This window comes from Dendropsophus ebraccatus, chromosome 1 (assembly GCF_027789765.1).
Source record: "Dendropsophus ebraccatus isolate aDenEbr1 chromosome 1, aDenEbr1.pat, whole genome shotgun sequence".
Classification (NCBI taxonomy): domain Eukaryota; kingdom Metazoa; phylum Chordata; class Amphibia; order Anura; family Hylidae; genus Dendropsophus; species Dendropsophus ebraccatus.
In genome coordinates, this window is record NC_091454.1 from 216,120,834 (window position 1) to 216,133,200 (window position 12,367).

The 12,367-nt window shown below is 42.9% G+C and overlaps 1 protein-coding gene across 1 annotated transcript in view; it reads right to left on the reverse strand.

Annotated features, from left to right (window-relative positions):
• LOC138769631 (complement C3-like) overlaps positions 1–12,367 on the reverse strand; it is a 78,506-nt gene that overhangs the window by 18,565 nt on the left and 47,574 nt on the right. The window contains exons 23-29 of the mRNA XM_069948230.1: positions 12,166–12,252; positions 11,835–12,032; positions 9,320–9,395; positions 4,556–4,715; positions 3,971–4,072; positions 2,942–3,092; positions 2,008–2,171 (exon numbers count right to left, since the gene is read on the reverse strand). Of these exons, the coding sequence (XP_069804331.1) occupies positions 2,008–2,171; positions 2,942–3,092; positions 3,971–4,072; positions 4,556–4,715; positions 9,320–9,395; positions 11,835–12,032; positions 12,166–12,252 (938 nt within the window). The remainder of the gene's footprint in view (positions 1–2,007; positions 2,172–2,941; positions 3,093–3,970; positions 4,073–4,555; positions 4,716–9,319; positions 9,396–11,834; positions 12,033–12,165; positions 12,253–12,367) is intronic.

Consider the following 12,367-nt stretch of genomic DNA (forward strand, 5'->3'; position numbering starts at 1 on the left):
GCCTCCTCCTCCCCCTCCTCCACACTGGGTCCAATACAGTACTGTTACTGCTGCTGGTTCCACTGTCAAATGTCTGTTTTCCACCCTACTGGATCCAAGGAACTTTGTGTCCTATGTCCCGTGTAATCACTTACACCTTGGCTAATTTTTTTTCACTATTTTTGCACTTTGATTTTTTCCACTTTTTTCATTGTAATAGCAACTAAACGAAACTATACCCTATTAGACTCCCACTATTGCAATTATTCAATTAGTTATTGCAATGTTCGTTTTAGGTTCGGTTCGGCCGAATCCGAACTTCATGAAAGTTTGCCGGATTAAACCGAACCGAACTTTTCAAAAGTTCTCTCATCCCTATGCAGTACCTAACCTAATAAATGCAGTCCATATGTTGCTTGTGCTACTATGAGCAGCCTGCATGACCTAGCATTTCTACCATGGCCTGCAGCATCACCAGACACGTCGAGGGATGTCGGACTTGATGATTTGTGTGCCATAGTGCATTAAGTGTAGCGGGTTAGAGAGAATCTTAAAAAAGTCTGAAGCATGAGCTTTCCTCTGATTAAAATTCATGCAGACAATGTGTCTCCACTAGAGAGTCCTCAATGTGGTCGATGACATGTATAAAGACTCAGATCTGTCCACATTGATAATCCTGCATTTATAATCCTGGAGGGAACCTATGGCAGTCTGGAAGCATTAGAGAAAAGTTCTGTGACCTATGGTGGACCTCTAGCTGGTCAAGGCAGATCATAAACTACCTGGCCTCGGTTACCTGGACACCGCTTGTGGGGCTGTCAATATCTTCAATATTCAAGAAACGTAGACTATAGTTACGTCAAAATAAGAAAGCCTTTCCATCAGATGATCGATCAAGGACCTTGCTATCACACCTGATGTTCCTCCTATGCAACACAGCCTAAAGGAAGATTCCTTTCCAAGTGTCAGCCTGTGACAAACTTTTACCCTAGAGAGGAGTTTTATCTGACGTTAACAGCATTTATGACCCTCATGGGTTAATACCCTATCGCTATTCAAGGCAAGACACAAATGAGACAGTTTACCGCTACCTGTCCAGAAATAACAGTAATGGGGAAAATGGGAAAGGCCTCTGGAAGTATAAGAGTTCCACATTGTTATGCTCCAAGTTCTCTTTCATCTGTTGTCAGAAAGGAAATCCACATCTTCTCCAATGCATCAATGGAAGCCATACTGTAGTTGCAGTGGTCTGATGATCTCAGGAACATGCACCAAGCTACTGCACATTGTAGAATTCAAACTAACCCCAAAACCTGCACATTCCATATCAAGACTTGAACTTTGAGTATCTGTGTTTGCTGTTGAAATTGTATGTACACAATCAAACAACATTTTGTGTAGAATGCATCAGAAGTTTCACTCTTCCCAAGTGGCATTACATCTACCCTGTCTAAAGACCTGTACCCACTGTACACCTTATACATCATATATAGTTGTCTTCTCCAAAGTTCCTGTGCAAACATCCTACATCAGTCAGCTTTTTCAAAGGTCACATCACCCAAATGTCATGGTTGGTATACAATGGCAAGTTATCATTGGTGCTCCTTGCCAGATTGCCTACCGAGTTAGTCTTATATCCAAGACTAGTGATGAGCTAACATCCTGACATTTGGATCGCGAACATGAACTGTTCGTCATTGGCAAACATGAACAATTAGCGTCATGTTCGCTCATCACTATCTGACAGCATGGGGCGATCCCAGCTCCTGCAAAGAACCTTGTCCAGGAGATAAAAAATACCATAGTTCCTCCTAAGAACTAATAAAGTGAGTTGATTGAAGAAAAATCTTCTGTAGATTGTATGCTTTTATGTGAAAATTTAAATTTTTTAATAAGATAATTCTCTTGATAGTGGTTCACGACCCTCCAGTAGATGTGGCCAGTGTACTCTTTTTTTTCTCTCCCATTGCAAATGACGTTAGAAGAACTAAACTAAACTGAAATTTACTACTCCACACAATCCCATACCTGTGTTGATGACCAAACTTCTCCATAGTATTTCTGTTCGGTTAGCCATCGTACCAGTGGTGCCGCTTTCTCAAACTCCTTCATTGTCAAGAGGGTGAGGAGTGCATAGGAGGTAGCTTCAATGGATACAAAGCGGGAGCCTGGATCATCCCAGTGGGCGTTGTCTAGAAGGAAATGTGGGCAAAAAAAAATCCACATGATGCTATGATATTCATGTACATCAGCACCACTTATGGAGCCTAAATAGCTAGTGGCATCACGACCTGCCATTTTTATAGGACACAATCTTCTTTAGGTATTTTCTCTACAAGATGTCAGGACTACAAATATCTTCACATTATATTCATGGTGAAGGCAGTGAGTGTTGGGTCGCTGACTTCACCTTACGAGAGGAACCTCAGTCAATCTTAGTGTCATGGCATTGGGGAAAGGTGAGTGTAAGTTCTATTCTTTTCTGGGGTTAAAATGAGGCATTATTACGCAATAGGTAGCACAGTGGTTGGCACAGAAGACGTGTTATTGTGGTTACTTTGATTGGCTTATCTAATAATCTGTAATATTTCTGTATAATATGTATAGAATGTATCTCTGACTTAGATGTAAAAAGCACATCTGAGGTCCTTTAACACGTGTCTATGACAAATCCCCAATACCACTACCACCACTTCCATGATTATTTTGCTGGGAAAGAGATGGGGTCCATTGGAGAGCCCCATCTGTGTTTACCCACTTAGATGCCACAGTTACTATTGGCCATGGCATCCTAGAGGTAAAGAAGCCCAAATCAGCATCATCTCCAATCCTGGACACCAAATCAGGAGGTCAGCTGTATTGTAGAGTCATCATGGCACCATACATGCATATACAATGTCAGGAATGAGGAAACATGTACAGTATACTAAACTATAAAATAAAATAAGTGCTGGTACTCTACCTGTAGAAGCCGCCATTAGTTTCTTGATGTCCTTGAGCTTTCCAGCCTTGGCCAGTGCATAGGAGGTGATGGCTATGGAGTAAGGTTTCTGCAGGTCTTCATAATGATTATTTATATCCAGTGTGGCTCTTTCAATGCTGGCTGGAATAAACTACACAAAAGATATACAGATGCATTAAGCTCCTATTTATCAAATAGTAGTTAGGCCCTTTTGTGCCCCCATATAGATTAAAATTGCAAAAACTTCCCCTAGGGATTAGGTGAATTTTCTTACTTTTGCGGTACTGTCCTTACCATCAAACAGGTGATGCTTTGAGTCTTACGGAACATCAGACGGGTTGAGATTTGTTGGTGTTCATTGTATAATGGATAAAGCCATCTCTTACACATGGACCCCGGATAAATGTGACCAGAGGCTTCTCTGGCTTATTTTGCTCGAACTGTCTCTCTCTATGGCTATTCTCTTCAATGTGTAACAATGGGCTACCAGTAGGTGCACAGACAGGGCCCGTTCCCACTGAGCAAAAGAGTCTGAATTTACAAGCCGAGTCTGCATTGCGGATTCCACTTGAGATTCTTTTGCTTTAATAGGATTTCTTGTGCGCCTCTGCTTTCTGCTCAAAGGATGAACGTGTACTTTCTTTGAGTGGAGAGTAGAGGAGCATGAGAAATCCCATTGAAGCAATAGGACAGATAGAATCTCAAGCGGAATCCGCCATGCATTGTAAATTCAGTTTCCTTTGCTCAGTGGGAATGGACCCATAGAAAGGATAAAGTCCTAATCTAGTTAGGACTATAGCTATTCAAAAAGGTCAAGGCCTGAATCAGGTCAAGGCCTGACTATTACTGTAATATGACTATATGGTGTATAATACTGTACTAGAAGACCATGGTATGATGACTATAAACATTACTTACACAGTCAAAATGTAATATCACCTCAGCCATAGATCACAGAAGGTGGGACTATAAAAGGATTAGAACGGGATTCTCTGACAGCAACATGAAAAAAAGAGAGGAAGAACTTACTCTGACTTGGTCGGCACAGGTTTCTTTACTTGTCAGCACGGAGATGAGGACGAAGGCTGTGAGAGTAGAATCTAGATCAGTAGAGCCTTTTGTTATACCGCCCTATAAAAAAAAAGAAAACAATACATTTAGATTCCATTTCAAAAAGCCATTCATAGTTACAATAGCTGAAAGCTGGCCACCTTTTTCCCGGCCTCCACAACTTTTGGCAATGGGGGCGTGCATGTTTAGGATAGTCTATGATCCCTTCGGCACTCCCACGATGATGATGTCTAGTAGAATCAGATAGTGGTGTGCTCATTCCAGCCTGACACAGTGCTCTCTGCTGCCCCCTGTGTCCATGTCAGGAACTGTCCAGAGCAGTAGCAAATCCCTATAGAAAACCTCTCCTGCTCTGGACAGTTCCTGACATGGACAGAGGTGGCAGCAAAAAATGGATAAGGAAATGTATTATAACAGCCGTAATAAGAACATTGTCAACCTTATCTATAGTGGTTGGCAACAATGTTGCTGACATTAGGCCTTAGAACCAAAAGAACTACGTTCCTATGTCCTATAATATTGCAGTGAGGTTCGTGTACTTACCACCATCTCCGTGTGATAGACAGGTCTATCCTCCGTGAAAATCCCATCTGTTCCTTGCTTATTTAGAATGAGCCACTTTACAGCATCACATATCAATTTATTCTCAACACTGACGAGACTTGAAGCCAAGGAAAATACTTTAACCACGTAAGCGGTGAGCCTGAGGAGAAAGGGTAGTGTAAGAGCTGAGAGAACCAGAAGGAGGAGAGTATCAAAATATGAAAGGGGGAGCTTAAAAAGCACCGGGAGGGATAGTGTATACATAGTGTGAGGAACTGTAAAAATGTACTGTTAAAGTCGGTGAATCCAAAGAACATTTGAAAGACTGTAAGAGTTTTTATCCAGGTAGGGGGCTGTATAGTAAACAAACATAGAAGTCATATGCTGCAATCTTTATGCTTAAGTTATATGGCTACAGATGATGTGTGTGTGTGTATGCAGTGAGAGACCCACATGTTAACTTTTTACAAGCAGATTAACCCCTTTACAAGCAGCTGTGTCCTACTCTAGTAGATTATCCCTTTATAAGTGGCTTTGTCCTCCTCTAGCAGGTGAACCCTTTATAAGCAGATGTTTCCATCTCTTGTAAATGAACCCATTTTAAGCAGCTGTGGCCTCTCCTTGCAGAGTATCCTTTTACAAACAACTGTATTGTCCTGTAATAATTGGCTGGCAAAACACACAAAGACATCTTATGATATGGCTGATAAATAATATTCTTTATGGTGTTCATGCTTTTGCGTAATGGTGAGAAGAGCTTGTAAGATTGTAAGCCCTCGCGGGCAGGGTCCTCTTCCCCCATGTATCAGTCTTTCATTTGCCTTAATGTAATGTGTTTTTGATCTTGTAATGTTTCTGTTTGTTACCCCTATCTAGTGCATATCGCTCTGGACTTAAAGGGGTAGTGCGGCGGTAAAGAATTATTCACAGACTAACACACATTACAAAGTTATACAACTTTGTAATGTTTGTTATGTCTGTGAATGGCCCCCTTCCCCGTGTCCCACCACCCCCACCCGTGTCCCCGGAAGTGTGGTGCGCTATTCTCACATGTCACGTGCCGACCCCCATCTCCGATCTTCAGCCAGTGACGTCTTCTTCGGGCGGGCGGCGAACAGCTCTGACTGTCCCGAATGCCGGCCGCCCTCTGCAGAGCCACGATTGGCTGAGCGGCTGATGGCACGGCCACGTCATCAGCTGCTCAGCCGCGATTGGCTGAGCACAGTTATGCTCAGCCAATCGCGGCTGAGCATCGGATGACGCTGCAGAGGGCGGCCAGCATTCGGGACAGTCGGCCGCCCGAAGTAGACGTCACTGGCTGAGGATCGGAGACGGGGGTCGGCACGTGACAGGTGAGTATAGCGCACCACACTTCCGGGTACACGGGTGGGGGTGGTGGGACACGGGGAACGGGGCCATTCACAGACATAACATACATTACAAAGTTGTATAACTTTGTAATGTGTGTTAGTCTGTGAATAATTCTTTACCGCCGCACTACCCCTTTAAGGCCACTTTATAAATAAATAAATAATAATAATAAAAAGAGCTTTAGTCTGAGCTGAGTTTTACTGATTCACTATACATTAGGATCCAGTTGAGAAATAATTCACAAGGTTTATAAAATACTTTTGGTGACTGTATGGGAATAAGAAAAAAATAGGTGAATCAATTCTTCCATTGTACTCTTTGGACCAGTGACTCTATAAAACAAGCAAATTGATTTCTTCACCCTGAATCCTAGCCAGATCTTAAAGACCAATGGATTGAGACTAGTTGAATACAACAGTTGAGTCTCTATAAAGGAGCTAAAGCTTTGGCTGTCCAGGCATGCTGGGATTTGTAGTTTAGCAACAGCTGGGGGGTTGAAGGTTCCCCATCCCTGAAGTAAAGGGATATAATGGTCTTGAGAGTAAATTAATATGTCACCCAAGTATACCAATACATATCAATATAAGATATTCCAAAAAAAATCGAATTTACTAATTATTTAAAGACACTGAAGACTTGACCAAGTACTCGTAGCATCCATCTTGAGTATTAAAAATGGTCATCCTTGATTCATAATAAATTGAAAGCACTGACTAGATGTAGAATTTAGCTATTTTATGATCAAAAAGTTTGACCCTAAAGGGTAGAAGATTGTGATTTTGGGGGAATCTATTCAGACCCGATAGTCTATGAAAGCACCGACTTGATGTAGGATTGAGCTATTTTATGATCAAAAAGTTTGACCCTAGGGGGTAGAAGATTGTGATTTTGGGGGATTCTATTCAGACCCGATAGTCTATACAAGGTCTGAGGGGTCCAGCCGCACAGAAGAAGTTTACTTGCAGATAAATCTGCTTTCCTAATTTCCTTTAATATACGTAACTCGTCTTAGCCTTGGTTTTGGGCATGGAAAGAGGGTGTATCTGCCACTGGGTGGTCCATTCCACAAGATGGGAGGAGTGGTTCAGTCACAGATGGGATCATGAGGCAGGGTCACAGATGGGATCATGTGGCAGGGTCTCTGGTTTATGCTTCAAGAAGCCCAGACGCAACAATAATGGAGTGAAGGGATGACTGTGCTGATTGGGAAATTTGTAGGACTGAAGAGAATACACCACTTTCTGCAGGATCTATAGCAGATCATAAGTACAGGAAGACTGGGGATTTTTTTTAATGGAAATAAATTACAAATCTCGGTTGATTTGAAAAAAATATATATATTTTTGGTGAACTACCCCTTTAAAGGGAACCTGTAAACCCCCCCCCCCCTTTCCCCGTGCCGGGGTGACAGTCGAGCAACACAGAGCACCTTACTATAAGGCTGGGTTCACATTGCGTTTTTGGAGTCTGTTCTTTTCATCTTTTTGGAAAACAAAAAGGACAAAAGACAGATCTGTGCATCTTTTTTCCCATTGACTTTCATTATTATTAGAGATGGGCGAATCGCTGATCTCAACTAAGTGAAGCGCTTCGTTTGATCAGCGTTCTGCTCATCAATATTGCCGTCTTTCATTATTGCCCTGCCACTTCTCCCAGGATGTAGGGAAAAACTGGATCCAATCCTGGAAAACTTCTCCCAGTTTCCCAGGATTGGATACAGCTTTTCCCCGCCACCCGGGGTGGAGCGGAGCAGTGCTGAAAGGGCGGCAAGCTTGATGAGCAGAACGCTGATCAAACGAAGCGTTTCACGTAGTTAAGATCAGGGATTCGCTCATCTCTAACTATCAAAAACTGATCAAAAAACGGATCAAAACACATCCTTTTTTTAGTACACAAAAACGCGGTCGACCACATTTTTGTATACGCAGAAAAAAAAACGGATGCACAAAAATGCATCTGTTTTCTCATCAGTTTCTTGCATAAAACAGATGGAAAAAAAAAAAGGATTGCAAAAGCACAGTGTGAACCCAGCCTAACATAGCTTGACAACCCCTCCCCCCTCTTAGCATAGGTTAAGTCAGGGATGGGGAATAGAGATGAGCGAACCGGGTTCGGGTTCGAGTCCAGCCGAACCCGAACGTTCGGCATTTGATTAGCGGGGGCTGCTGAACTTGGATAAAGCTCTAAGGTTGTCTGGAAAACATGGATACAGCCAATGACTATATCCATGTTTTCCACATAGCCTTAGGGCTTTATCCAACTTCAGCAGCCACCGCTAATCAAATGCCGATCGTTCGGGTTCGGCTGGACTCGAACCCGAACCCGGTTTGCTCCTCTCTAATGGGGAACCTTTGGCCCTTCAGCTGTTGCAAAACTACAATTCCCATCATGCCTGGACAGCCGAAGCTAAAGCTTCGGCTGTCCAGGCATGATGGGAATTGTAGTTTTGTAACAGCTGGAGGGCCGAAGGTTCCCCATCCCTGGGTTAAGTACTAGCTTCTCTGATGCCCGACACCAGGGTTGTCAAACTCAACACCCTCCAGCTGTTGCAAAACTACAATTCCCATCTTGCCTGGACAACCACACCCAGAGCTTTAGCTATCTAGGCATGATGTGAATTGTAGTTTTGAAGTTTGTGCAATTAGGCAGCAACAAAGGGCCCTATTACACGGGACAATTATCGTGCGAAAAATCGTTAAATAGTTCGAATTTAAACAATAATCGTTCTGTGTAATTGCAGGCAACGATCGAAAAATTGTTTGTTGGTCGTTGATCGTTAATTTAGATCAGAACTAGAGATCAGCGAAACGGGTTCGGGATCGAGTCCAGACGAACCCGAGCGATTGGCATTTGATTAGCTGGGGCTGCTGAACTTAAATAAAGCTCTAAGGTTGTCTGGAAAACATGGATACAGCCAATGACTATATCCATGTTTTCCACATAGCCTTAGGGCTTTATCCAACTTCAGCAGCCACCGCTAATCAAATGCTGATCGTTCGGGTTCGGCTGGACCCGAACCCGGTTCGCTCATCTCTAGTCAGAACCTAAAATTATCGTTAATCGTTCGCTAATCGTTCGCTGTAATTCCACGTTTATTCGCTCAAGTTCTGCATTTTTTCACTAATCGTTCAGTGTAATTGCACATTGTTCATTGTTTTTCTGGGATCAGATGGAATAAACGATCATAGTAACGATTGGAACTAACGATTGTCGTTCTGTGTAATATGGTGAATGATTTCAGGTTAATGATAAACAATCTCTTTTGTGATCGTTTATCGTTAGTCGTTAATCGTTAAAATTCGCTCCGTGTAATAGGACCCTAAGTGTTATCGTGGTCAATTGTAAAATAAAACAAGCTCCATAGTGTGAAACTATGGTACATATCTACATTACCATGTGCTGGATGGTGTGTTGGCAAAGGCACCATAAGAACCATCTGGCTTCTTGTACTGCAATTGCTGCGCTAAACCTGTCAGAGAAGAACATGAGGTATATCAATCACACAATTATTCATTCTGTTTACGGGACATTCGGCGGCCATGTTGGGATCAACACATGGGAACACACGTACTAGAACTTGTTATACATTGTATGCCTTTTTATGCTCAAGTTTGATCATCTACAATATGGTGATATCTAGTGATGAGCGAATACTGTTCGATCGAATAGATATTCAATCGAATAGTAAGTTATTCGATCTATCGAATATTATGCCGAGTATTTAATAAATATTCGATAAGCGTTAAAATCCCCCTACTTCCGGTTTTATCCTCCAAGTGGTCGAGTAGATGTTTTTCAATAATGAAATACTTGTTCCCATAGACTTTAATGAGATTGAATATTCGAATATCGGGGAGACTTTTGCTATTTAAATTTTGCTTTGTACCTTGGCTATTAGGGCTCATTCACACTGCAAAAACCGTCAGAAATTCCAAGCGGAATCCCCAGCTGCGGACTCTGCTCGGAATGCCTAAGTGTGTCAATTTTAAAGGGAATCTGTCAGCACTTTTTCTGAGGTGCTGACATTATGAGGAAGGTGTGTGTGTGTTTGTCTGTGTGTTACCTTTCTTTTTCCGGTACATGCTGTACTTGGTCCACAATCTGTTCCGTAACTTGCGGCGCAAGTGCCAAAGAGGAGTAATGGTGCTGCGTTCGTGCCGCACTTTGTCCCGCCTCACAACTACTTCCTCCTCCCAGCTTCACGTGAATATTCATTGCGGGGTGGCTCCGGGCTTGCTGGCGACGTCATCTGTTGCTGTGCATGCGTCGTTGACGGCAATGGCCGTGCACGCCCGTCATTTCCCGCAGGCACCCTGGCTCTGTGCACCGTGCACGCTCCTGACGAACAAGTCCCGCATGCGGTGAAATGCATCAGAGCGGCGCAGGCAAACTGTGTGCAGCAACTGAGGGCACAGGCTCCGGCCCTCAGCGCACCTGCGCCGCTCCATCGCGCTACGGCGCATGCACAAATTGTTCTACATAAGTCTTTGCCGTCAACAGCGCATGCGCAGCGACAGATTACGTCGCCAGGAAGCCCGGAGCCAGCCCGCAATGAATATTCACATGAAGCTGTGAGGAGGAAGTAGTAATGAGGCGGGACGAAGTGCGGCACGAACACAGCACCATTACTCCTCTTTGGCACTTGTGCCACAACTTACGGAACAGATTGTGGACCAAGTACAGCAGCTACCAGAAAAAGAAAGGTAACACACATACTAACACACACACACACCTCAGCTCTCTACTGAAAGAATTGACATTAAATTCTTTGAGTGCACAGCCACAGAGAGCAGTGGCGCCCTATACGTAACATTGACACACAGGCAGAATTCCGAGCAGAGTCCGAGGCGGCGATTCCTAACTGCAAGAAAAATTGCACAATTAACTCCTCACATGCTGGTATAAGACCCCCAGGTTAATGTACCACTTAGGCCTCTCAGTGTCTAAATAGTGACGGCGTTGGCAACCTTTCTCACATTTGGTGGGAATGCCTAACCATGAAGCCATTCTTGGATGAAGTGGAGGCGACCAGCAATTTGGTCTACTCTCCTCCGATAACTCTTACACTCCTGATTGTAGCTCTCACTCTTCCATCAGACCAATTCAAGTGTAAAGTAAAATTGTTTGGTACCCCTTTTGTGGCCTAGCACCTCCCCTCCTACGATTTCTCAGTGACCAGATATGTAGGTTAGAGGAATTAACTAGTTGGGTGGACAGAAGACATGACAAATTCTAGAAAATATGGGGTCCCTGGTTTTCCCATAAAAAAACACTTCTGCCCCTGCTCCTGCCCTAGCCACTAATCTTGACCCACCATAAGCTCATGCCTATCTACTTGTGATCTGCCCCAACCAACCTCACATCTTTGGATGGTATAGTTATAACATATCGTTATGTATACTTTTTCGCTTATGTTTGACTGTCCTGTTTAGTTTGGTTCGGCTGATTATAGCTATCACATAAGTAATATATGTGGACGCATGCAATGTTGGCTCAAACTTTGGACTTGCCTCATCACATCTGAAGCCTGGACCTATGTTCCGCTTTATAGACTTCCATGGGACTGTGGTGGCCTTCCAACTACACATTTTTCTGCAAGTTTTCCATTTAAAGACATGGATACGGAACAGTACCAGCATGCTCTCCCCTCCTTTCCCCTTCATTCCCTCAGTTTTTCCCCATGTTCTTGCCCATTACTAAGAAACTGTATAAGTTGTCTTATGCTGTTGCCATTCCTTCAAAAAATAATAATATAATAATAATATTTATTTGTACAGCGCCAACAGATTCCGCAGCGCTTAAATAAAGATTTGATGATAAAAAAAAAAAAGAAGAGGAAGGTGGCTCATGGGTCAACTGAACATTTTCCATAGCCCTATTCTTTCAGAAGTAATGGAGATGATCTTACCATTTCTTATATACTGAATGGCCTCCTCCCTGGGCTTTGGTCCTTCCCATTGGTTGCTAACATCCAAGTAATGTGTGGCCATCAGAAGACCCGTCATGGTTATCATATTTTCTTCTCCTGATCCCTTAGGATGATAGAAAAGGTGTTTCAGATTGACTCCATCAATGGATTTCTCCATTATTTCACTTATTGGGCTTCCTGAGTGTAATAGAGATAAGATACAGGCACAAGATTAGGGAATGAACAGAACTAATGTCAGAGATTGCTCATCATTTTGTGTATGAGTTAACTATATAGTATATATCAGGAGAGATGGCGAACCAGCACTTACCTTGGATGGTAACAATGGTGGTAACCTCTGTCCTCGGGACTATATTTTTGGGATATACTACTGAGATCAGTTCTTCTTGGACTCCACCTACATAATGATCAGTCATTAGAAAAGATTCAACGTTATTTAGCCAAAATAAGAAAACCTAAAAATTAACAAATGTTACCGCCATTAGACATCAACATTTTCAAAAATATTTCTA